This window comes from Harpegnathos saltator, unplaced genomic scaffold (genome assembly GCF_003227715.2).
Source record: "Harpegnathos saltator strain DR-91 unplaced genomic scaffold, Hsal_v8.6 scaffold806, whole genome shotgun sequence".
Lineage (NCBI taxonomy): Eukaryota > Metazoa > Arthropoda > Insecta > Hymenoptera > Formicidae > Harpegnathos > Harpegnathos saltator.
The window spans coordinates 181700-207023 of NW_020230656.1; the positions used below are offsets into that span (position 1 = coordinate 181700).

Below are 25324 nucleotides of genomic sequence, written 5' to 3' on the forward strand. Positions count from 1 at the left end.
GTGGTGGGGGAAATTCGCTGGCAAACCCGTCACCGATTTTCCATCGCTGCCGTGCGACTGAAAGTGGACGTAGCACGGACTCGCACCAAGTGGAGACTTTACCGGCGCGCCAGAAAATGGATGCAGCAAATAGTTCCCGGCTAAAAATGGATGCAGAGGGCGGTATCAAACAGTCGCGAAAAAACGCCTCAAGCAAAACGCGGCCGTGGCCGCTCTCAGGTTTCTCTGTGCTACTAGCAGGTACTACATGATGCTGCGTCACGGCAGTGGTTATATTTGTTTATCAATTACGATTTATACTTTGTTACTTTATTAATTCAAATAAATTTATTTACAATATTGAGTAATTTCTAAGAGAAATGGAAAGCGCGTAGAAACTCTGAAAATAATAATTTGAATTATTTATAACCTATAGACTCTAACGATCTCTGTAGTAAATAACGCGAATTTTTTAAAAATTTACTGAAAAAATAATAAGAAAGTGTATTGTAAAAACTAGACATATATTTTTAAATTGCGGTGACATGGCAAACACTGGTTTACTAATTTTAACAAATCCTGCAAAAGTGAAAATGCTTCTGCCTGTAATCAACAAACATGTTTTAAAGACATTATACATACAATATCTTCCGGAAAAAAATATCTTCGCCTCAGGAAAATACAATAATAGGACATCACAGCGAAGTAGTTTGCAGTGTTCCCAGAATATCGTGGACATTTACGTGAATACTTCCACGATTGCTTCTAGGCTTGATGTTCGTGTTTTACTCACTATCACCAAGTATCCTGACAGATCTGTCATAAACACAAAAAAACCTGTAGAAATAGTTATTTTTGATCGAACATATAGTAAAAAAGAAGCTGACACATTCATACAAGACTGTTTAGTAAATACTTCAATAGACTACAGTTTTGTTACTTGTAATGATAATCAAGATCAGATTGACCATAAACATGAAGAATGTCCTGTTCAGAATGCAAAGACTTATAGGAATGTAGTACTGGGTGGCACATTTGATCGATTACACAATGGTCATAAGATATTATTAAGTGAAGCTGTTCTACGTTGCACAGAGAAGCTTACTGTTGGTGTAACTGATACAAACATGATTTCTAGTACGATTATATTGTTTATATTACTCAGTCTTATTCAATTTAAGCATATAATAACAATAATTCTAATAAATTCACAAAGATGAGATATGATATATTATTATAAAGTGATTTAATAATATAGTAAAAAAAAATGTTTTCAGATAAAATACTATGGGAACTTATAGAACCATGTACATACAGAATAAACCAAGTTAAGGAATTTTTAGAGGATATAGATTCTTCAATAACATACAATGTTGTTTCTATCGATGACATGTATGGGCCTACCAAAGAGGACTCAACACTTGAAATGATAGTTGTGAGTCAGGAGACAAAACGTGGTGGTGATAAAGTTAATGAATTGCGTTTGCAAAAGAATTTAAGTAAATTAGATATTCATACAGTAAAATTAGCAAATGATGAACATTATGATGAACATGAGGAGGCCAAAATCAGCTCAAGCAATCATAGGATACGATTACTCGGCACAAGACTTCATCCTCCTGTAAATCATTCTTCCTATATTTATAATATGTTATAAAATCCAATTAATATTTTTTGAAATCTAAGACTTTTTATACAACTTTCATCTAAACATTAGAAGATTAATAATCTGTTTGGTTTATTAGAGACTGAATGATAAGCCTCTGAAGCCATATATTATTGGCTTAACGGGTGGTATCGCAAGTGGAAAATCTTCAGTTGCTGAGAAATTGCAAAAACTTGGTGCTAGTCTTGTAAACTGTGATAAGTTAGCTCACGATTTATATTTACCTGGAAAAGTATGTTTTGATAAAATAGTAGAATATTTTGGTTCTTCTATTCTCAATTCAGATGGATATATTGATAGAAAGGCACTTAGCAATATAGTGTTTAATGATAAGGTATGTATATATGTCCATAATTGTCCAAAGATCATTATTTGATATAATAGATTATATATGTGTTTGTATCATATGTGCATTTGATAGGCACAATTAGAAAAACTAAATAAACTGATCTGGCCTTTGATTCTGCATGAAGCTAAAAAGGAGATAACTACTCTTCATTCTAAAGGTCATGATATCGTTGTAATGGAAGCAGCAGTTTTAATTCAAGCCAAATGGCAGAATGTTTGTCATGAGATTTGGACTTGTATAATTCCACAAAAAGAGGTAACTAGATAATTATGTTAGTGCTTCTATTCAACAATAGACATTCATTTATGTATTTTACAGTCATAAACTATGCCTTTCCACCTATATTTTTACATAAAATATTGAATATAATAACGTTAATAATGAAGATTTCTTACATTGAACAATATTCACATAATATCAATTTGTTTTATTTTATTATCATTAAATGTATTTATATATAGGTTATATTTATATTATAGGCTATAAAACGGATAATGGATAGAAATAGATTATCTGAAGAAGCAGCGAAATCGCGAATTCAAATACAACCAAGTAATACAGAGCAAGTTAGAGAAGCGAATGTTGTCATATGTACTTCGTGGAGTCATGACATTACACAAAAGCAAGTGGAAAGAGCATGGAAGGAACTGACAACTATATTATTCAAAGAATCGCGAAACGAATAAATTCTATATAGATAGGAGATTCACATTATTTTTTAATAATAGATATATAAATAAATGCAAATAATATTGTATTTATATAGAGTAGAATTACTTTCTTATATAACTATGACAACTAACAAATTGTTTTTGAAAAGTAGCTTTCTTACTTCTAATGTGCAAAATTTCAGCTTTATATGAAAATGATGTTCAATTATTACTCTGTGATAAAGTTTTGTATATAAGAATTATCAACATAAATAATGTATTTACTGCTGTTTAACACGTTTCATGCTGTGTAGATTACTAATAGTAAATTTTTTTACATTAAAATTTTCTTTTCAAGCTACTTGATATTTTTATTCTAAAATGAAACAATTGTGAAGTATTTTTTATAATTGTAACATAAAGTTGCTTTATAATTATAACGTAAAGTTAATTGTACATTACTTATTGTGAAATTAATTATTATGAATGACATGTTATTTACAAGGTTGGACAATAACCAATTAACTAGCTAAAAGTAAAGTTAAAAAGTTAATAATTTTTAATTTAATTTAGTTCATTTTAAACTTGTTAACTTTAATTTGAGATAATTATTTTTAAATACATTAACATTAACTTATTAACCCCTTTTAAATCACAGATTAAAATAATTTATCAGCATTAGAGTCGTGGTTCACAATAGTTATTAAGGAATTAATTAAACAGTATTAGCGAACGTATGCGCATGATGTGGGAAGATCTCTACAAATATTAAATCTCTACAAATTTAAAATGACTCAAATTTGTTGATGATTTCCTGACAAAGGTGGATAGTTCATGATAATAGATATTGGAATTGTGCAGTTAATATTATGCATCACCTGCTGTTGCCAACAAATCGTCAAATTCAAGTCATTTTGAGTGAGCTCTTGTCTATAGAGCGTTCTCTCGCTTCTGCGTACTTATTCGCTAACATTGTTCAATTAATTCTTTAATAAGTATTTTATAATTTGTAAAATGGTGCAATATTTTCCTGTTCAATTTGGTTTGCTCTACCTGCACACAAGCATTTTTCTTTCAAAAGTTTTTAATTGGCCTTAATTGAACGTTTTGTTTTTAAACATTCCAATTTATAACTATTACTACTGCAATATATTATTGTACTTTTTAAATAATATATATTATTAATAAAGAAAAAATATACATTACCTCTCTTATATAATCTATCTTTTTATTGCTTCCTCTAAATTTAATGTACAATTTAATATACAATTAAAAGGTAAAATATATACAGGGTGATCCGAAATTCCCGTATTCGGAATATAGGACATATTTTATACTAAAACGAACAACTTTGTCCTTTAGCAAAATTGCGTCCGACAAGTAGTTTTTGCAGAAGAGCGTGTTAAAGTTAACGAATAGGCGCTCTTGTCTATGTAGCGCTCAGGGGCGGCGCGTGCGGCTCATTCGCGTGTACCTAGTCAGTGACTAGTATTCATAAATAGTCTTTCAAGATGCTCATACGGCTCTGTTATGATTAGTTTATATCTTAAGACTGTACTTAAGACAATCTTAAATAATAAGAATTAACTATAAACAATACCGGGATTTCACAACTCGCAGAGCGTATTATTATTTACATTTGTTTTTATTTTCAGATGATATTGTGCAATCAAACAATTTTTTATTTATTTATTGCGTAAGAAATAAAGGCAGTACTTATTTTATTAACTTTTCATTATTTGAGCAATACAATACGGAAGAAACTCAAATCCCGGTATTGTTTATAGTTAATTCTTATTATTTAAGATTGTCTTAAGTACAGTTTTAAGATGTAAACTAATTAGAACATAGCCGTATGAGCGTCTTAAAAGATATTACTTATCTATACTAGTCACTGACTAGGTACACGTAAATGAGGCGCGCGCGCCGGTCCTGAGCACTACATAGACAAGAGCGCTTATTTATTAACTTTAACACGTTCTCCTGCAAAAACTACTTGTTGGATGTAATTTTGCTAAAGGAAAAAGTTGTTTATTTTAGCATATGATATCCTGTATTCCGAATGCGGGAATTTCGGATCACCCTGTATATAGCTTAGCATAATTAACTTTTAACTTTAATAAGTTAATTTAACTTTTTAATTTAACTTTTAATCGAATTAGTTGTTTAAGTAATTTTGAAATTTGGTTAATTTATGGGTCATTAATTTTGAAATTAACTTAATTTAAAGAAAAATTAACTTACCTAATCCTGGTTACTTGACAAAATGTGGCTTATAATATGTCTATAGGTTACCGATGTGGCGCGAGCAAGTCACATAAAAATTAATCTGACACAGAACACGTTGAAGATATTTACTAGGACATATAAAAAAAAATATATAAAATATATGTATATATAGAAATGGGAAGTGATAAAAATATATTAAAATATATTCTGGTTACTGGGTGCGCAATTTCTGATTGATGGCGTCAGAAGTGAAAAAATACACCCTAAAAATTCTTATAAAATACGCTCAAATGAAAAAATATTCACAAAATGATACTTGTAATCGATTATAATCGGTTGTGATATTTGTAATCTGTAAAATAATCTGAATATTTTCCTTTCGCTCCTTTAATATATTATTTAGCAAATAATATGTTATCGCTCAATATCAGTTTCTCTTCCTTGTCCTCTTGCATTTTTGTCATCAAGGCGCTTAAGAACAAGCGAAAATCAGTCTTCAATTTATCACCACCATCATCCACGTTACACTTGACATGAGAGACGCTTAAGAAGCTAGATGCTTTAATCATCAGATGAAAGTTTAAAAGTTAATTAATTAGATAAAAAGCATTTTCATCTATCTCATATTTTAATAAAGTTTCATTAACTATTGAAGTATGATTCTTTGACATTGTCGATACTTGAATACTTACAAATTATCTTCGACGTACTTGGTGTAACGTTATCGGGATCAAAGTAAAGTATTACGCAACTATTCGGACCCAATTTCGAACCAGCAACGAAGTAATCGTAAAATTCCTTCAACTCCTTCGAGGAATCTTGCATTTGCGCGCTATATACGAGTATTACGCCGTGTACACCTTTGCGCATAGCCGACCAACAATTTTTGAATCTGCAAAATGTTCACCAAAATATTCCGTTTTTTTGTCGTTCATATTCGAAGATTCCAATCTTGCGAATAAACGTCGTGTGTTCTCTACTTATAATCTCCGCTACAGTCCCACAGTTCAATGTCCCTCAAGATGAGTTCGTTGTTTACTTCAATATTGTTTGCTTCAAACTCAAGTATCCGGACTCCTTCAGTAGGATAATAATCGTATGGGATTTCCGTGGCATCAGCCAAAAAATTCGCTATCGTGGTTTTCCCACTCTAAATGGACACACGCTCGATAATTGTTTCTGCTTTCACATTACTCGATAATAAAACATTTTGTGTTAAAACGCTTTAAAATGTTCGTTTGAAACATTTACGCAGAAAAGCGAGAATTATCTTACCCCAGCTGGTCCTATCATTACTAATTTCAACGCGTGCATTATTTGATAATGGTTACAATGATCATCGCAAGAGTACCATCGCATCTAACATGAGTATACACAACAATACGGAGCGCATTACTGTTTGGCAATTGTTGCTATAGTGATTGTCACCTGTGTATATGATACAATCGATTTTATAAAAGAATCAAACGTATACACATGATTCGCTGAACCAGCGCTTGATGTCATATCGATTACACAAATTATACATACATATGTATATATAAAATGTGTGTCTTACCCTTGTATATAATTTTAAGATTCATGAGTATTTCATGAGTTTCTCATTAGGGAATAAGAAGTAAAATATAGTAAAATATCTTTGATTTGTTGTTGCAGCTTAATTTGTTTTACTACAGGACGCACAGTTGGTCAACACAGTTCTTTATAGCATATAAAACTGCCCACTCAGTAAAATCATGATTTTATTCATTACATTAGTATTCTTACACATACATTGCAGTATCTGTCTATTTTTAATAACAACATAATGAATTATTTTTTGCTGTCAGAGTAACATTATTATAGCGAAAAACATACAATGCATCAATATAAATTCGTTATAATTATAATATATGCCTTTGTAGTTCTATGAGAAATTCAATTTGTTTGTTGCTACTATGTAGATATATTGCTATATTATGAAGTACACTTTTTTGTAGTGATGGAGAAAACATGTTTATCAGTGAGTACATGTTGCAAATATGTGATAATTCCTTTAGAATATTCATAATACTAACGAAAATATATTGAATATTATTTTTTTAGACATATTATTGACATAGTAATGGTGGTATACGTATGGATGAGACCAAGTTTAACAAATATTCATGAATCTTACTCCATTCAATGGCTTGAATCAAGAAATATTTTGAAAAATTATTTATCAAATTTAATTGCAGAACTTTTATTATAATCGAGTTTATACCATATAGCATCGATATAAAGTGTCATTGAGAATTCATATAAATCATGAATCAATAGATATTCTCTTATAAATTGAATTATACACATACACACACATGTATATGTGTATGTGCGTGTGTGTGTGTACACACACACACACACACACACCATACATACATATACATATATATATATATATATCAATTGTTATAAATGTGTAATCACTGAAGATTTAATTGACCAAAAATTATTCTTCAATTTGTTGAAAATTTTTCATACGTGTAAAGATGGAATCAATTTTACAGAAGTATAATTTACAATTAGCATATATAATAATCATGTACATATATATTATATACATATATAATACATATATAATACATATATACATACATATACTCATACGTCATCCTTACTATTTAATTTTTGTGTTTCAGCAATTATTCAATTTGTAAAAGTTTAGATAATCATTTTTACGTAATGCCATTTATAAATTATACTTCTCTAAAATTTATTCCATCCTTAGACATATGAAGAATTTTCAGCAAATTGGAGGATAATTTTTGATCAATTAAATCTTTAGTGATTGCGTTCATGACGATATCATAAAAAGTGATCATAACGCGTTTTTCATATTATTAAATAGAGATATACTATTACACTATATAGTAATCATGAGAATATCTCAAAATTTCTAATTTTTTCATGCAAATAATATGAATGTTTATGCGTAATAATTTGACAATTATTAATGTAATGTTATAATTCATAGGTCTGTCAAGGCAAACATAGGAAAAAAAAGACAGTACAGAGACTTAAAATATCGGGCGTTTCATTTGCTTTAATCTATTTGCATAGGTTCTTTAGCAATTTCATCAGGATAAGTTAAGCTGTATAATGATAATAACGCTGCCTTGGCCGCTGCTTTTTTAGCATCTTTCTTGTTCTTGGCTAAAACGATAATAATTTTCACGTAAATACATATCAATAGTTTCAACATTTCACGATACAATCATTTTACGAAACATACATACCTGTTCCTGAATAGCTGACTCCGTTAACTTCAACAGATAGAGTGAACGTCGTGTTTGGTGGATTACCAAGACGGTTAACTTCTACGTACGTTAACCCGGGTCTCATTTGATTCAGCAACATAACCGGATGTATGTTCGTAGGATTCGGTGGTAGTTCCTTCTGAGTAGGAGCCCTGGGAGAGCCACCAGCACTCTCTTTCTTAACTCCTTTTGCAGCTGGCAAACCAGGACGTGTGACCGGGACTGACGTGCCCTGATTGTGCCATTCGAGGAAAAGCTTATAAAGTGCGAAACTGGCTAATGAGCTCCATGGGATCTCATCCTCAGCGGAATTGTTATCCATTGACACATCTTCGTTGCTTTCATCCTTCATAGTATCCGAAGATGAATTGGCTTGTCCATCTGATTCGGCATCTATACGCGCTTTCATAGATGCAGCTGTCATTTTTTCTAATAACAACGCTTTTAAAGCATTCTCTGCTGCGGCTTGACGAGCAAGTGGCTTCGACAAGCCTTGTCCAACATAAGTTTTACCATCGAGCTATAATTATATATATTAGCATTGAGGAAGCATTATATTAAAGGTAAGAATACGCAAATTATTTAAGTTAATGCCAACTGGGGCAGAAATTTCGCGTTGATTTTAATGTTATGAATTTTTACGAAAATGCTCGAAAATTTTAATCTGAAGTACATTACTAGGGATTTTCGAGGTCACTTTTTCCGAATCCGCTGCGAAAATCATAAAAAAATGAGTGTTTGTATTGATTTGTAACGGTTTTTTTCCAATGCGAAAAAATGCAATTTTTTCTCGTCAATTTTTTTTTTAAATCATGGATTTTATCTTGATAAAAATATTGAATATTACTGAAAAGTATTCCATTCGTGTCCTCGAGACTTGTACTTAAAATATATGTGGTTCTGAAATTTTTTGCAATTTAGTAATTTCAATATGGCGACCATATGCATATATCACTATAGATATCGTCGGATCCTTGGGAACTCGGTTGAATAACTCGTTATGAGTGTATTTTTATGAAAAATTATCCAAAATAAAAGTTGTCCTGTTGATCGAGTTCTTTTACGTGGTAGGCCCCAAATTTGGGTCCGATGTACTTTTTGGGCCTAACGGAGTCCAACGTTGATTTTTTTGGTAAAACTTATATTTTTTATTACAGATTTGAAAAGTACAGAAAATTTTACGTCCAGATATATATTTTTGAAATTACAAGTCTCGAGAACACGATTGGAGTACTTTTCAATAATATTCAACATTTTTATCAAGATGAAATCTATGATTTAAAAAAAAAATTGACGAGAAAAAATCGCATTTTTTAGAAAAAATTGTTACAAATCAATACAAACACTCATTTTTTTATGATTTTCGCAGCGGATTCGGAAAGAGCGACCTCGAAAACCCCTAGTAATGTACTTTGGATTAAAATTTTCGAGCATTTTCATAAAAATTCATAACATTGAAATTAACGTGAAATTTCTGTCCCAGCCAGTATTAATGGGTTAACAGAACACATTGAAGCTTCCAAGGTGATGTCTAAAAAGTAGCGCATCATGTAAAGATTATCCCGCAGCCTTACCTCCGCGTGAACGAGATAGAGCGAATTTGACACGTGGCCTGGTGTTTCGGGGAATGTAAATTGACATCCAGCTTTCATCTCGTTTAATACCATGATCGCGTTCTTAGGCTGCAGGGTCTTCCTCAAACGTTGATTCATACGAAGTCGCTTCAGCTTTTTGTTCACTTTAACTACACAGATAATAATATTAGATGCGTATACATGTGACAATGCAAGCAATTGTGATTTATCATGCGTATCAGCAAACAAAAGTTCACACCGACTGCCGGAGGGTCAAAGTCTAACGGTGGATGCAACATTCACCGGAGCGTTCGACGCGTCTCCTAGATCTTCAAATTTGCGCAGTGAATTGTCATCATTAATGTGTAGTTTCGATATCAGTGACTAACGTGCGTGTTTCTTGTTTTTACGTTTGCAGACTTCAAGTTACATTGTTCAGACAGTGACGAAAAGACAGCAACACTTTTTCTTTTCCACGAGTTTCACAATGCATCCGTATTCAATAATTTTCTTCTATTCTAAGTTATTCTCAGAAACTAAATTTTCCTCTTGGATACACGGGATGTATTCCGAAGCTCATCGAGGTAAGTGTTGTAAGTAACGGTAATATAATTATATTCATGTACTTATTAAATAAAACAAATTAATAGACGTCTGCAATAAAGAGCGAGAAGGTGCGACCGTTTCAAGTATGCGAATTACATTAATTCTAGAAGCAACAAATATATGTCGATGTTAAAGTATACAAATTGCATTCTAAAAACACTTACATCCAGGTGTCTTCCTTCGCCACCTCGGTTGCTCCTGCAGATCGATGTTCATATTCTCAGACATATCTCCCTTGTCTACACTTTCAGTTTTGACATTACTAGAGGTTGACGCAGCTGAAAGCGGTGGAGGTACATTAGGCTGAGAGGTCTTGGATTGTGGAGTAGCAGTGAGACACACGGTCGGTTGCAACACACTTTGCTTCAAGATCGGCTTCAATCGTTGAGGCAGTGGAGCCTGAGGCGACGACTGCTGCTGTTGCACCGATTGTTGTTGACCCTGCTGATGCTGCGGTGATTGCTGCTGCTGCTGCTGCTGCTGCTGCTGCGGCGGCGGCTGCTGCTGCTGTCCTTGTTGCTGTAATTGTTGCTGAGATGTTACTTGCTGTTTTACTTGCGGTAATGGCCGTGTCGGTGCAGAGGCTGATGTCATTTGCATCGATTGTTGTTGTGGTTGCTGCTGCTGCTGCGATTGCTGCTGCTGTTGTTGCGGCTGCTGCTGTGATTTGACGCTGGGTAAATTTTGTTGTGCGCTTCCTTGTTTGTAATTGCTTTGCTGATGGGATGCAGATTGCGACGATTGGTAACTTCCCTTTGTATTATACTGCAAAACATAGGGTGGGTCGCCGCTACACAAGGAACCTCTACGGTTGTGCTACCCCACCAAGGTCTAGCATCGTACGTGCACTTTAAAGCAATTAAACGCTACCCCCATAGCTTATACCAACCAGGTCACCTTTACTGTGGCCAACGTCTCTTTACTCATGACTGAGCCGAGTTTGTTCAGAACTGATGATGTGTACCACCAATAAATGGTGTTCGACGTAATAAACATTTTTAAAGATAAGAATAATGAGATTTTACTCCTCTTTTGTTGTGGATCTCGAACGTTTGGACCACTTTATGAAGTGTAACATAAATAAAAGGTCCAGAAATGATCGTAGGTGGATAGTCGGCTCATGCTTTTGGGTTAAATTCACTTATCCATCTGCCTACGATTACTAATAGAAAATTGCGATTGTTTATATCTGTTTATGTTTATGTTGCAACTGTGTTCTTTTTTACTGCAAAAATTAAACCACCTTCGAGAGTAAAAAGCATCGATACTAGTAAATGCGTTAATTATCATTATTATAGAATATTATAGGATCTGGACAATGATGAAAACTGATGTTTTAATTTGGATAAAATGTCCAAGTGTCCGAAAACGCATCACACAATTAATGCCGCAAGTGGGACGCTTAGATCATTTCTGCAGCATAAGAACTTGCTTAGTTCACGAGTTCAGTACGAACTACCAAGAAAACGGCCTATGTAGGGTATGCTATGTGGGCAACTGACGACCTAGTCCCTGGTCGAATGCACCTCCTCGGTATTGTTGTATAGCTACTAGAACCTGCGTTGCAGGGGAGGGGAAAGTAGGAACCACTAATTAGTACATGCAAGTGGAATAGTATTCTGACAGGAAACGGAATTCATATTTGGAATAACTATAGTAACTTTGCTACTGCATTATATAATTGAAAATAATCCTTCTCCAGTTGTTACTCTGCATAATAAATGCTTGAAATTATTAACTTGTAAAAAAAGAAAAAAAAAATACTTATTATTTACAAGTCATTTAGATGCAAAAACTTTATCTTCTTAAACCATTTCATTTTTCAGAATATAATGTTATATAAATTTCTATGTATATAAATATCTAAGCTTATAACTGAACAGTTTTCTGTCTTTTGATCATTTTACCTCTGAAGTAAAATTCTTTTTAGGGAAGCAAGTAAATTATATGAGTAAATATAAAAATATAATATTTGTAAAACTACTTATATATTTGTACAATATCAAATATAATGAAATATATAATTAATATAGAATGTGTATATATAAGATATGTTTAGTAAAATAACACAAATATAGATTTATTTAAAAAGATATGTATCATTGTGTGAAAAATGATGCAACAGCAATGTATTTTTGGCAATAGAATATGAAAGGTAAAAGTTTACTTAAACTGAAAATTTTTAAGGGATAGTTTTTAATATCAATAGTATATTATATGATTATTAGAAGCAAATTATAATATGAAATTAGTATGATATATTGTGTAAGAATTTCATATGATATTCTGTAAGAATATCATACAATATTAATGAGAAATATTAATATAATCTATAAAAGAAGTGACGAGTGATTATCTATAAATATATTTATATTTAAGAATTAATTGCATGTAATAATATTTAGATTCCTTTTACTTTCTTTCCTGCCTCTTACATCATAGATCAATTTTGTCAAAATATGACAAAATTATTTTAATGGTATTTACTTTCTTCCAAAATAAAAACTATTTATTTTGGTAATTATACATTAAATGACACCTCACTAATGATCTTGAACTTCATATATGTTATCAAAGATATGTCTCTGAGTAACTTACAAAAAGTTTCAGTTAGCGGTCATTGTTTATTAAAAAATTATTAATAAAAAAAGTTTTAGTAAATATTCAGAAGTATTACTGCACTAAACATCGTGATTTTTTGCAATAATTATAATAGAATTAGTTATGAAAAAGCATATATATAAGGTTTTAAGGGAAGGAGAAGTGATAAGTTTTTTATAGGAAAAGATCCGAAAATATAAGTTTTATATTAACCAATAATTTTACCGCAAAATTAAATATATAATAGTCTATTTCACTGAAGTTTGCAAATTTCTATATAATTTCTATATAATAAAAATTAAATCTATATACAAAACCAACCTGTGAATCAACCTGTTTGCCTAATGATAATATTAATAATCTTTCCATCATATGTAATATATTGAAAAGATTAGCAAGGCCTCTACGCAAGATGGAACATATTACAAACATATCTAATTAATCTATAATTATTTCATCGAAAAGTAATACTATGCAAAACAACAATATATAGTAAGTGACAATATCGTACATTATAGTCGAAAGAAGTATAAATATAAATGATAATCAAAGAGAGATTATGTTATTGCATTTCTTCAGTTATGTTAGTATGTACAACAACTTATAACATCGCCATTTCATTTGACTACTTTCTTTTTACAAAAATACCATTATATATTTCTGAATTTATTTGTTGAATTTTTGTTTGAACATAAATATTCTTTATATATTTTTGAGTGCATTGTTATTTATAAAACAGATTGTTCTATATTTAATAATAAAATAAATTAAAAAGTAGATAAATGTGCAATATCTTACAATATAACAATTTTATTTGACTTTATTTCCTAATACCAAAAATAACAGCAATTTAAGTTGAATTAAGTCATTAGGTCAGGTTAGGTTAGGATCAATTAGGGTCAAATTATTTTTTGAAGATGGAAAGTGCAAAAGGAAGAATTCTGTTTCTCTTTTGTCAACTACATATTTTTTGTCATATACATATTTTGCATGCATAAACAAATAAATATGGAGAAGAGACTGTCATTTATGAAAATTCTTTTGTTAATAACTTTTTAATAAACAATGACCACTCCCTAAAATTTTTTGCGAATTACTCAGAGAAATGTCCTTGACAATATATATGAAATTCAAGATTATTGGGAAGATATCCCTTAATATGCATAATTACCTTTATTTTTTCATACAGTTAAAAAGTTATAAATATTTAATAATAAATAATAATAAATTAACCCATTCATAATAATTTTATTTACTGTATTCCAAAATAAATTACTTATAGCATAACTTATTTTAATTAAATAATAAACCATAAGCAAGGTCTATAATAGAAGTTGCAAAGTTCTAAGTTGTAAGGTTGTAACAAAAAATTGATCAATCACAATTTATTATTCTTTGGCTGTAAGGAGAATAATTAATTGCAATTAGTCAATATTCTTATTACCTTATAACTTCTATTATAAAATCTGCTTTATAATAGAATCATTATATATATATATATATCTTTTATATATATATATATATATATATAAGAATCATGATTGAAGATTAATGTTTCATATTTTGCTGTAGTGAACCAGTTTTGATACTTTTACAGACACACTTTGACTCTAACTTCTAAATAAATCTTCCTGAATTTAATACAAATTATTTTGTTCAAACCTTTATTAATTTTTGTAATTTATTTATTCCTTTTTATTGTAAATTAGCACTTTGGCAGTAGAAATCAACATGTAAATTAGTTAAAAGTATATTTGCTAAATATATCACTCTGCACTCTATATGTATTTTTTCAACATAAACTATGTTTACATGGCAATGTTAATTCGGATTAGTAACTACCATAGTTAATGTAGTCTGGAATCTAATTTGAGTATATTTTTAGATCTAAAAGAATATACTAATCGGATCAAAGAATTCACTAACTACAGTTGGTATTAATCCGGATTAACGTTGCTGTGTAAACGTAGTTATTGATGAAATATTATTCATGATCATAAATTATTGCTCAGTATTTACTTTTATTTATTTCCCACCCAATTGTGTCGATAATCATATGTAGAAATATGGAATAAACTCGAAAAGAGAGTAAGTACATAAGAAACTTACAGTAGAAGGTGGACCAGATCCTGACATTTGGGAATTCGAATTCCGTGCTACAACAAAAAATAAAAAAAATATTTACAAATATATAAAGCAAAAATATATTAATATGAAATATAATCAAAAATATATTAACATGAAATCGTATAGCCAACTCTATCAACCGAGAAACAAAAATGCCCAAGAGCGATATCGATCGAACTATGTATTCGGCGGTAATCACTAAGAATCTTCTTATTAATCCGGCGTCTAGATTATAAAAATGAACTAGCTGTGCCATATCGCTTGTAATTATTAATACAAAATTCATAGCGGTCAAATTTATTTATCATCACAGGCATAAAAATATCATAAATATATATATATATATGTGTATATATATATATATATTTATATATTAGTTTTGCTCGAGTACACTTAACAGGACGTTGTTGTACTCGCGATGCGCGTCGATAATGACATGACGACTATGAGGTCTTTGCATTTCCAATGAATAATCTCACCACTGCCGTAGTTTTGGTTTTGCCTGTTCCTTGTATACATTTTGTCACTGATCTGTTATTAATTCGTTGGCTAAATTCCGTTATAAGAATCGGCGCGATACGTTCTTGATTCACAGCGTGAACGACAATAAAGTTCAGGAAAATTCCATGCAGCAAGATCAATTCTTAAGATGCTTCACATCCGTCCTTAAACAAGAATAATAAATACTGAACCGAAACTCACTGGCATAATTGTTCCCGACACTGGAGAGGGACATGACTTCATTGGTGGAGATACTAGGGATCTGTTCTTCTTCTTCTTCTTTATAGCGCCGGCAAAATGCCATTGGCCAGTCTTTACAGCATACGCCGTTCTGTCCTAGCTGCCAATTCGCAGCTGCGCAGAAATCAAACCCTCAGGTGTGCCAACGGCACACCGCCTTATCAGGCGAGTTCTCCCGTTAAGGATTTACCCCAATTCTTCTACAGAATTGCTCCAAGAGCCTCCAATCCGATTCTCACAAAATATGATGTATTCCAACTTCAAACTGGAAAGCGGGAGCGATGATCCCGTGCGAGCTAATTTGATGCAAAGCCAGTCCGCTTCAGAAGTGTTAATTGACACATGTAAGCAAGTGTTCCACTGTTGCTTCTTCCTTCCACAATGGCAAACGGCCGAGTTCACCAACCCGAGCCTATAGAAATGTTGCTTCAAATGAACATAGAAAAAGCGCAAGCGCGAAATCAACAAAATCGTGCTCCTTGGTAAGTTTGTAGAGGGTGTTTACGATAAATCGAGTTCGAGTTAGTTCCACTAGGACTGAAAGATATGATAAACATGACCATCTACTATCTTCATGATTTATGACGACTCAATGCTGTCCGATAAATCGAGTAGAGTAGAATAGGCTGACTTAACAGTGTTTGTGCGAGACAATCAACAATATTTTATCAGATAATAAAGTTTTGTAAAATATTAAATAATTACATTAAAAAACAATAAGTTGTTAAATTTTATTTACTGACTTTTAGAAATTTCAAAATCATCAAATTAACAAAAATCAGGCGCTATTTTAACAATATATTTTTGAGACTAAATAAAGCAAGAAAGTTTAGTACCACTTTTTCTTCTGACAAATAGGTAATGAGATATTGTAAGTTAAATATTGAAAAAGTTATCAAATTTTCCTCGAATATCTCAAAAAATATTAGACAAATAAAAAAATGTTTTAGATAAAAGTTGTTCAAATTAACTAGTAGAAAAAACAGTGTAATAAAAAATAAGGGTTTCTATTTAAAAAACGCAAGTTGATCTTCAAATGACCTTGAAAATAAAGGTAAAGGTCAAAGTCAAGGTCATCATAAAGTAGCTCACTTAAATCCCTACAACTTTTATTCAGATCATTTCCCTTGAAACTTCAATACTGAAGAGTTATTAGGATGGTCCGTTACTTTTGGAACATCCTTTATAACATTTTACATGGGTTAATATGAATTAGCAATATTGTGCTATTCTGAATTAAGCTTTATGAAAAAATTTTGATTATTTGATATAAAAACCGTGAATATATATTTCCTCTGGCAAATTATATGCAATTACAAAACTAATTAAATCACAATTTTTATGTGTAACGAAATAAAAGTACTTTTCCAGTTATTTCTACATAGCATTTTATTTATTTACAAATTTCTTTAATAGTATTATTGCAAAACCTATTATATTCATTGTATACTTGTAAAATTAAATACATTTAAAAACATTCCATAGTTCTCAAATTTATACACAACCTTTTACTATTTATTTCTGACATCTAATGACATCTAATGACATATATTTATATAACACTATTAATATTTTAATATATATTGATTTATAAGTAAAACATTTTATTCCTACCACACAGATATATCCTACCACACATATACAATTGTTAATACAATATTTCTTACTTGTTGCATTTCGCGCATTTATGGTTTATAACTAATCATTGCTTTATAAGTATTTTATAGCCAATCATCTGTGTGGCACCAAATGTACCACGTGACTATAGTTCTTCCGTCGCGCAGTAGCTTCACTCCCCTCAACTAGGCTGGTATTCATTGTCAGGTCTTATATTTAAGACCGTCTTAAGTTCACTTTCAGATACTGTATAGCTAATAAAATACTTTGTACAGAGTTTGAAGATAAACTTAAGACGGTCTTAAATATAAGATCCGACTATGAATATCGGCCTTAAAGTTCGGGTTATTGCACCGTCCCCTAAAGCCCCTTGCACAATGCCAGGCAACAGGCAATAAGAATAAAAATACACTAATCACAATAGATTATTCTTGTAATAGTCGATTGTGATTGGTCTATTTTTATTCTTATTGCTTGTTGCCTGGCATTGTGCAAGGGGCTTTATTTCTGGGTCTATTCTTTTTAGTTGCACTGCTGAACTGGTACAATAAGTTGGAATTTCAATATTTTGTGGTTCTTCAAGATTCATCATGGATAAAAAATTACAAGCCACTTCAATACAATTATACTGCTGTATTTAAATGGGTAAAATAATGAGGTTAGTATCTTAAGTCATCTTTCGACACGACTTGACGAAGACCGTCTTATTTGCCGATATATACGTCATATAAGATGTTCTTAAACGATTATGAAATAACAAGCAATAAGAACACCTCAAGTCTGTACTTATGTCAAATAAGAAACGTTTATGAAACATAATAAGGCGTTCTACAATAAGATTGTCTTGATCAAGTCACAACTTGAGAATTTGCCCAAGTGTTTGCTTATTCGTCGACTATGGCTGCATTCCAAAATTCACTGCCAGTACTGAAAATCTATAGTATACGTGACACAAATTATATATTTTCAGTACTGGCAGTGAATTTCGGAACGCAGCCTATGAAACTAGAGCGCGTCTTAAGGGCCAGAGCACAGACTTCTGCATAACGCATAATACACAACGCATAAGGGAATCAACCAATCAGAGTTCTTCATTTCTGCTCTGAGGAGGGAAATGAAGAAAACTAATTGATTTATTTTTTTATGTGTTATATATTATGTGTTATGCAAAAGCCTGTATTCTTGCCCTCTGTCTGTCTTAAGATGATCTTATAAATAAAGCCAGCGGCACACGGTGCTTGTTTTCGTGCTGGATTGCTTGCTGAAAATACTGCGTTTTGATTGGTACATTTTCGAAGATGGGTGGAAATGCACCAATCAGAACGCAGTATTTTCATCCAGCAAGCAATCCAGCACGAAAACAAGCACTGTGTGCCGCTAGCTTTAGTCCTGACTATAAATACGGCCCTATGGGCAAGAGTACAGGCTTTTACATAACACATAATACATAACGCATAAGAGAATAAACTAATTAGTTTTCTTCATTTCCCTCCTCAGGATAGAAATGAAGAACTCTGATTGGTTGATTCTCTTATGCGTTGTGTATAAAGGCTCGTCTACAATAGCTGTAAGAGTAAGGCTGTAAGGCTGTAACGTAAGCTGTCAGCGAATGAAAATATTTCATTTCGTGTCTTGCAACCTTACAGCCTTACTCTTACAGCTAATGTAGACGAGCCTTTACAGCTAATGTAAACGAGCCTTAAGAAGAAAGCGTGAACAGTAAGAAATGGACCAATCACAATTGATTATTTTTGTCATAATCGACTGTGATTGGTTTATTTCTTACCGTTTACGCTTACTTCTTATACCTCGTCTACAATAGAAGTCTTAAGGCTCGTCTACAATAGCTGTAAGAGTAAGGCTGTAAGGCTGTAACGTAAGCTGTCGACGAATGAAAATATTTCATTTCGTGTCTTGCAACCTTACAGCCTTACTCTTACAGCTAATGTAGACGAGCCTGTAGAGTTGTAAGTCGTAGAAATTGACCAATCATAATCCTGTAAGAAAAAAATAATCAACCACGATTGGTCAATTTATACGACTTACGACTCTATGACTTCTATTTTAGACGAGGTATTACAGCTATTGTAGACGAGCCTTTATATAGAAATCTATAAGTTCAGTAGTGCAGTTAAAAAGAACAGATAACCTAACCACGTGGTATTTTTGATGTAATGGCCGCAATGATGATTGGCTGTGGTCTTTAAAGGTTAGAGTGCCCAATGTTAAACAAGAAAAATATCAAAAATATCGAATTTTGTACACAAATAATGCCGCTGTGTATTGTAAAACAGTGCAAAAATCGTACTATAAGCCGTTCAGTGTTAGGACAAATAAAACCAAAGAGAACTCACGATATATCATATTACCGGTAAGAAAGAACATTCTATTTACTTATATAATAACTATATTCTGTCATTAATGTGAAACATTAATAATATAACAAAGTAGCACGTCTAAGTAATTATTTTATAGATTTCCAAAGAATGAAAAAATAAAGAAGCTGTGGTGCGATATACTGGGACTAACTGTGGAGTCAGTCCCAGTTGGAGGAAGGGTTTGTTCAGCACATTTTGATCAAGATGCTTTTGATATTTCAACTGGGAAAAGAAGACTTCGACCAAACGTACTACCAGACAGTATGTATCATATCGAGTACCTAGTAAACAATCTATTAGCAGTTTGACAACAAATTAACAGCAAATTTGAGCAGAATCTATCGACAGATAGATGCTATTTGTATTTCAAATCTACTGTTATTCTGTCTGTCGGTAAAGTCTGCTGATAGACTCTGCTAACAGATTGGTGGTAGAATGCATGTAGTATCTGTAGTATTTTCATTTATAAACTTAGAACGACAACCTAGAACGACCTAAAAAATATAACAACCTAGAACCTTAGAACGACAAACTTAGAACGAGATCTACTGATATCGAGCAGACTGTTATTATACTCTGTTATTAGATTCTATAGTATTTCTATTGGCAAGTTGCTAGCAAAATTTGCTGCAGATATTGTGCAAAATCTGCTTTTGCATATTTGGCTATTTAGATATAATATTAAGAAGTGTTATTTATGATTGGTATATTTGATTTATAATGCTGTTATTATAAGGTATTTTTTTATTAATGATTTACTTACGTTATTTTTACAAAGCAATTTTTTCCCTGGTTAACATATTAGGTCTATGCATAAGTTTTGTAGGTTTTTGGGCTGAATTATTTTATTCACCAAATGAAATGTATACATTATTTTTTAATGAAAATATTTTCCTCCGTTTTCTACAACCTTTTGCCATCTTTCGGGCAAAAAATAGATTCCTCATGGGAAGAACGCGGCATCTTTGGATGCGATGAATTCATCGACCCATTTTCGGACATCGGCCTCATTTCGAAAGCGTATGCCAGAGAGACCGTGCGGCATCGACTGGAATAAATGATAATCAGAAGGCGCAATGTCAGGCAAGTATGCTGGGTGAGGTAGGATTTCCCATTCGAGCTCGAATAAAGTTTGCTGGGTCGCCGCAGCGACATGGGGTCTTAGCGTTGTCATGAAGCAGAATAATCGGACGACGTCCTGTGCCAGTAAATGGTCTTCTTTGCTCCAGATTATCGTTCAAACGGATCAACTGTTGACTATAACGCTCCGCAGTGACAGTTTCGCCCAGTCTCAGGAGCTCATAGTATAGTACGCCCTTCTCGTCCTACCAGATACAGAGCAGAACTTTATGTCCATAAATGTTTCGTTTTGGCGTCGAAGGTATCGCTTGGCCGGGGTTTACATTTTTCCATTTAGGATTGTCGTAATAAATCCACTTTTCATCGCCCGTTATTATTTTCCACAAGAAACTTTTCTTTTTTTGTCGCACAAGCAATGAGAGACAAATGTTCAGCCGGTTCCTAAAGGCGCCTTCGGAGAGTTCATGCGGACTCTATCTTCGTTCCTTCAGAATCATTCCCTGTGCATGTAATCGCCTAGAAACTGTTGTTTGATTAACTCCTAGTTGTTCTGCAAGCTGTTGTTACGTTTGGCCAGAGTTTTCATCAAGTAGTACTTGCAGTTCATCATTTTCCATCTTCTCAGGCCGTCCTGAGCGGTGCTTGTCGTTAACGTCGAAATCACCAGTTTTGAATCTATTGAACCAGTATTGACAAACGCGATCGGTCACAACGCTATCTCCATATGTCGCACAAACCATTCTTTTTGCTTCTGCGGCGGTTTTGTGTTGATTAAACAGAAAAAGTAAGCAATATCGGATATGCAACTTTTCGTGCTCCATTATTAATCCTCTGACACCACACTATATTTTTCTCCCATTCACACCACCGTGGGTTAGCGTAACCCGGAGAAATTTGTTACTTATTATGTCCGGTTCTATAAAAGCAATTTCAACGATTTTTCGATCGAAAGAAAAAAGACTCACAATTTTGAAAATTTTAGTCAGAAATAGTTATATTTAAAAGAAAAAAAAATATGATGGAAAAATGAAAGAAAGCATTAAACAATTTCTTAGAAAATCACTTTTTTTCAAACAACTGAATTTTCATGAAAAAAAAAAGATAAAATATTTTTATAGGTGGTCGTTGGAAAGCTAAAGAGTTGTTCTTGAAGAAACTATGGCCGGTATTCATAGTCGGATCTTATATTTAAGACCGTCTTAAGTTTATCTTCAAACTTTGTACAAAGCATTTCATTGGCTATAGAGTATCTGAAAGTGAACTTAAGACTGTCTTAAATATAAGACCTGACTATGAATACCAGCCTTAGATTAATTTTTTTACCTTCAAAAAGTATATTCAAAAAGTTTCAAAAAGTATATTTTTTCAAGCAGTTGAAATTGCTATTTTTTTATGTAGCGACTAAATGATGCGAATGTGAATAACTTGATTTTTTTATTAGAATAATTGCTTAATGTTAATAAATAAACAGTAAAAATATGTTTTTTGGATAATTTATTAATTATAAAAAATAAATGAGAAAAATTAATGAAATTTCAAATTTTATTGAATTAGGCTGCAATTGATACAAATTTTAGCTACGTGTTCTCTACACATTGCTTTTTTACATTTTAGGCATTTATAAAAAGTTTTCCGGTCCAAAGCTGGTGGACACAAATTACAGCGCCTTTGGTTCGACATTTTATTTTCTGCCAGAAGATCTCTGATATCTTGATCTTCTGGCAGATCCTTTGTATTTACAAACTTCAATTTGAAGTCGTAAATTCAAGCGTAGCGTTGGTAGACATAAACGTTTGATCAAAAGTGGTTTAACGAGTACTAAACATAAATCATAAATAAAATGTATTCTCTTTAATTTTTTATTATTTTCATTTAAAGTATATAAAATAAATGAATTGACGTTGGCCTGACCGAGCATATCATAAAAAATGTGCATCGGCCAACGTAGCGTTTTTCTAACTACACTATATTGATGGCACTTTTGATCGAACGTATCTGTTCCTCCTTTGGTTTTGTTATAAAACAATACGATCTTGGGTTTTTTCGACTATCAATAACACCATTAGTATGTAGCGATGATAATAATAATACAATTTTTTCCTTTTTTGGATTATATGACATGAGTATTTTGCCATCAACATAACAAAATTGTGCGCTTGAACCGTCTTCTGGAATTTTCTTAAATGATGCAGGGATTTCGCGCTTATTTTTTTAATCGTCCCTACAAGTGTTAAATTGAACTCTTTTTTTAATTTATCACAAATTGGGACAGAAGTAAACCAGTTATCACATGTGATATTTCTCATATGTGATATGATAAATAGGCTCGCACAATTTTCTAACATAGTATGAAAGAACAGCCTCATTTGGTTCTTTGTCTACACTTCCGACGTAAGATATCGCATTATACATATAATGGCCGCGTTCAGCAGACACAACTGTTGTAAAACTGTTGTACAACTGTTGGGTGGATGTCTGCTGAACGCACTTTGATCAGTTGCTGCTCCTCAACATGTTTAGGGAGCGGACGTCATTTTTTCCACCAAAGATTTTCTTCGCTACCTAAGCTCAACATGTTGGAAAACAATATGGCGGCGCCCATGTGTTTGGATGTATTAGCTGAACTTATAAAACTTATTAAATGTAAAAGAAAAAATAATGAATTGTCGCATTAGTAATAATGATATGTATAGTGTTAACTATACATTTAATGGTGCCGAATATAGTATAACAGACACAAACGAGGTACACTCAAGACTACGATCAGGTAAATACTGAATATATATTACATATTGTTTGTTTCTTAAAGTGTACTTGCAAGTAACTTTTTCTTCTTTTTTCATTTAATAATATTTTTACATGTGTTAAGCTTTGTTTAACTATTTTGATATTATTATAGAATAAATGTTATAGAAAACCATCATCCACTGCAAATAACGCTATAATATCCAAATCGTCCATTTTTTCCAATTATTAAACACACTAATGCTTAATTTCTTTCGGCTCTTTCTTCACCTGATGGTTAAATTTAATCAGTTCAATCGAATTGACAAATCGTATAAAAGGTTAGAAAAATAATGCAAGATCACGTGACACGCTGTATTCTGAGGCTAAAATCCCCGTTCAGCAGACACGATCCGTATCACTTAAAGAGCCTGAAATCAAAGAGCCGCAAACTGCCTCCACGTTTTTGATTGGCTGTACTATATGACGTCAGAATACGTCATGTTTGCGAGGAAAAATCGTACAGTTCGCTAGCTGTCTGCTAGATAAGAAGGTTGCGAGGTTATTTTACATTAAATCTTTTGAAACATGTTTCTAATGTAAATACATTGTCTAAAAAACTTGCTGGAATTTGAACATAACCTTTTACAAACTTGTTTTATTGTATTTCCTTAAAGAGATTTGATGGCTATTTACTGTCGCATGAAACATTTATAAGAATAATTTCAAATTATGTAATTACTTTATTATTTTTGCAGTATTTGTAGTTATGTTGCGGTGTTTAAATATTGATTTGCATCATGGTACGAGTATGTAGTGCAAATAATTGTTCAAATAAGTACTGGGATAAAGTTCAGGAGGTGCCCTTGTATTCCTCATCTGCAGCAACAATGGTTAGAAAAATTAAACAGAAGTACTATGGGAAATGAATTTTATCTTTCTGAGGTATGAATGCAATTATAAAATTATAAAATAGTTGTTTCCTTTAGAAAATATATATGTTTAGATGTTATGTCATAAGATTTTGTTTTATGGTTCTTATCTTATATTGTAGGAACATTTCAGCAGAGAAGATTTACAAACAAATACTCGAAGCCTTATTCCTATAATTTTTTGCAACTGCTCAAATACTTGTAGGTCACAATCTTGCAACAGCTTGTCACAATCTTGCAACAGCTATTCTGAAGAGATTCATTCAAATGCGACTAAAAATTTTCACTGGTCATGAAGAACGAAAAGAATCCGGTTCAGAATTTGGTAGTTTCAGCATGGGCTCGCGTTTGTTAGGCAAAAGCATGAAATAAAACTTTATTATTAGTCAGCAGAGACTTCCAACGATATTGAGTAAAGTAATTCTGTTTTTATTTTTAGTATGTTAGTCTAATTGTTGTCACAAGAAATTTCTATTGAATGCAATAACCCAGATAGAACACAGTGTTAGCAAAATATTTTAGAGATATAGATGTGAAATATTATATAAATATTGTAATGTTCGAGATTCTCAGATATGAAAAAGATTATAATAAATATCTAAAAATATTTAAGAAAACCATTTTTCATTAATATTTTTATGAAACAACTTATGACTTATAAATCGATTTATGAAACATATTTTGCAGACATATTTTTACATATTTATTATAATTGTTTTCATAGCAGAGAATGTTGAACATTACAATAACTATAAAATATTTGATCTATATTTCTAAAATATTTTGTAAATAT

The 25324-nt window shown here is 32.0% G+C and overlaps 4 protein-coding genes and 1 long non-coding RNA gene across 12 annotated transcripts; 3 read left to right on the forward strand and 2 right to left on the reverse strand.

The window, feature by feature from the left end:
* Nucleotides 1-204: 204 nt before the first annotated feature.
* Ppat-Dpck (Bifunctional Phosphopantetheine adenylyltransferase - Dephospho-CoA kinase) lies at nucleotides 205-2991 on the forward strand. Its single transcript, XM_011140977.3, has 5 exons — nucleotides 205-1116; nucleotides 1257-1600; nucleotides 1725-1979; nucleotides 2067-2249; nucleotides 2474-2991. Exons 1-5 carry the CDS (start codon nucleotides 525-527, stop codon nucleotides 2678-2680), a joined length of 1581 nt encoding a protein of 526 aa, XP_011139279.1. The 5' UTR covers nucleotides 205-524; the 3' UTR covers nucleotides 2681-2991.
* Nucleotides 2992-5058: 2067 nt separating this feature from the next.
* On the reverse strand, nucleotides 5059-6367 carry LOC105183105 (intraflagellar transport protein 22 homolog). The gene is made up of 4 exons (XM_011140976.3): nucleotides 6149-6367; nucleotides 5854-6023; nucleotides 5566-5765; nucleotides 5059-5432 (listed from the first exon to the last, which is right to left on the reverse strand). Exons 1-4 carry the CDS (start codon nucleotides 6230-6232, stop codon nucleotides 5269-5271), a joined length of 618 nt encoding a protein of 205 aa, XP_011139278.2. The 5' UTR covers nucleotides 6233-6367; the 3' UTR covers nucleotides 5059-5268.
* Nucleotides 6368-7919: 1552 nt separating this feature from the next.
* LOC105183104 (double-stranded RNA-specific editase 1) lies at nucleotides 7920-16173 on the reverse strand. 3 transcript variants are annotated; one of them, XM_011140975.2, is made up of 7 exons: nucleotides 15762-16173; nucleotides 15042-15088; nucleotides 10691-11096; nucleotides 10496-10609; nucleotides 9726-9895; nucleotides 8131-8671; nucleotides 7920-8047 (listed from the first exon to the last, which is right to left on the reverse strand). In XM_011140975.2, the coding sequence occupies exons 1-7, from the start codon at nucleotides 15862-15864 to the stop codon at nucleotides 7938-7940; spliced, it is 1491 nt and encodes a 496-aa protein (XP_011139277.1). In that variant the 5' UTR covers nucleotides 15865-16173; the 3' UTR covers nucleotides 7920-7937. The 3 variants fall into 3 exon arrangements, with proteins under 3 accessions (XP_011139277.1, XP_011139275.1, XP_011139276.1); XM_011140973.3 differs by having other exon boundaries at nucleotides 10496-11096; XM_011140974.3 differs by lacking the exon at nucleotides 15762-16173 and adding an exon at nucleotides 15539-15742 and having other exon boundaries at nucleotides 10496-11096.
* Nucleotides 16174-19572: 3399 nt separating this feature from the next.
* LOC105183103 (uncharacterized) lies at nucleotides 19573-21391 on the forward strand. Its single transcript, XM_025306848.1, has 4 exons — nucleotides 19573-19788; nucleotides 19893-20056; nucleotides 20734-20878; nucleotides 21025-21391. The coding sequence occupies exons 1-3, from the start codon at nucleotides 19640-19642 to the stop codon at nucleotides 20850-20852; spliced, it is 432 nt and encodes a 143-aa protein (XP_025162633.1). The 5' UTR covers nucleotides 19573-19639; the 3' UTR covers nucleotides 20853-20878; nucleotides 21025-21391.
* Nucleotides 21392-22414: 1023 nt separating this feature from the next.
* Nucleotides 22415-25268, forward strand: LOC105183102 (uncharacterized). Of its 6 annotated transcripts, none has more exons than XR_003114201.1 (4): nucleotides 22415-23642; nucleotides 23775-24198; nucleotides 24358-24544; nucleotides 24654-25268. It is a non-coding gene; the product is annotated as an uncharacterized LOC105183102 (long non-coding RNA). The 6 variants fall into 6 exon arrangements; XR_003114200.1 differs by having other exon boundaries at nucleotides 22416-23642; nucleotides 23789-24198; XR_003114203.1 differs by having other exon boundaries at nucleotides 22738-23642; nucleotides 23789-24160; nucleotides 24654-25266.
* The last annotated feature ends 56 nt before the right edge of the window (nucleotides 25269-25324 follow it).

Coding starts and splice junctions, on each gene's coding strand:
- LOC105183103 (XM_025306848.1), top strand. CDS start 19,640: ATGTTAAACAAGAAAAATATCAAAAATATCGAATTTTGTACACAAATA. Junction 19,789..19,892: donor CACGATATATCATATTACCG/GTAAGAAAGAAC, acceptor ATTATTTTATAG/ATTTCCAAAGAATGAAAAAA. Junction 20,057..20,733: donor ACCAAACGTACTACCAGACA/GTATGTATCATA, acceptor GGCAAAAAATAG/ATTCCTCATGGGAAGAACGC.
- LOC105183104 (XM_011140973.3), bottom strand. CDS start 15,864: ATGGCATTTTGCCGGCGCTATAAAGAAGAAGAAGAAGAACAGATCCCT. Junction 15,089..15,761: donor TGTCGGGAACAATTATGCCA/GTGAGTTTCGGT, acceptor TTTTTGTTGTAG/CACGGAATTCGAATTCCCAA. Junction 8,672..9,725: donor TCTATCTCGTTCACGCGGAG/GTAAGGCTGCGG, acceptor ATATAATTATAG/CTCGATGGTAAAACTTATGT.
- LOC105183105 (XM_011140976.3), bottom strand. CDS start 6,232: ATGCGATGGTACTCTTGCGATGATCATTGTAACCATTATCAAATAATG. Junction 6,024..6,148: donor TAATGATAGGACCAGCTGGG/GTAAGATAATTC, acceptor GTGTCCATTTAG/AGTGGGAAAACCACGATAGC. Junction 5,766..5,853: donor GACTGTAGCGGAGATTATAA/GTAGAGAACACA, acceptor AACATTTTGCAG/ATTCAAAAATTGTTGGTCGG.
- Ppat-Dpck (XM_011140977.3), top strand. CDS start 525: ATGGCAAACACTGGTTTACTAATTTTAACAAATCCTGCAAAAGTGAAA. Junction 1,980..2,066: donor ATATAGTGTTTAATGATAAG/GTATGTATATAT, acceptor TGCATTTGATAG/GCACAATTAGAAAAACTAAA. Junction 2,250..2,473: donor GTATAATTCCACAAAAAGAG/GTAACTAGATAA, acceptor TTTATATTATAG/GCTATAAAACGGATAATGGA.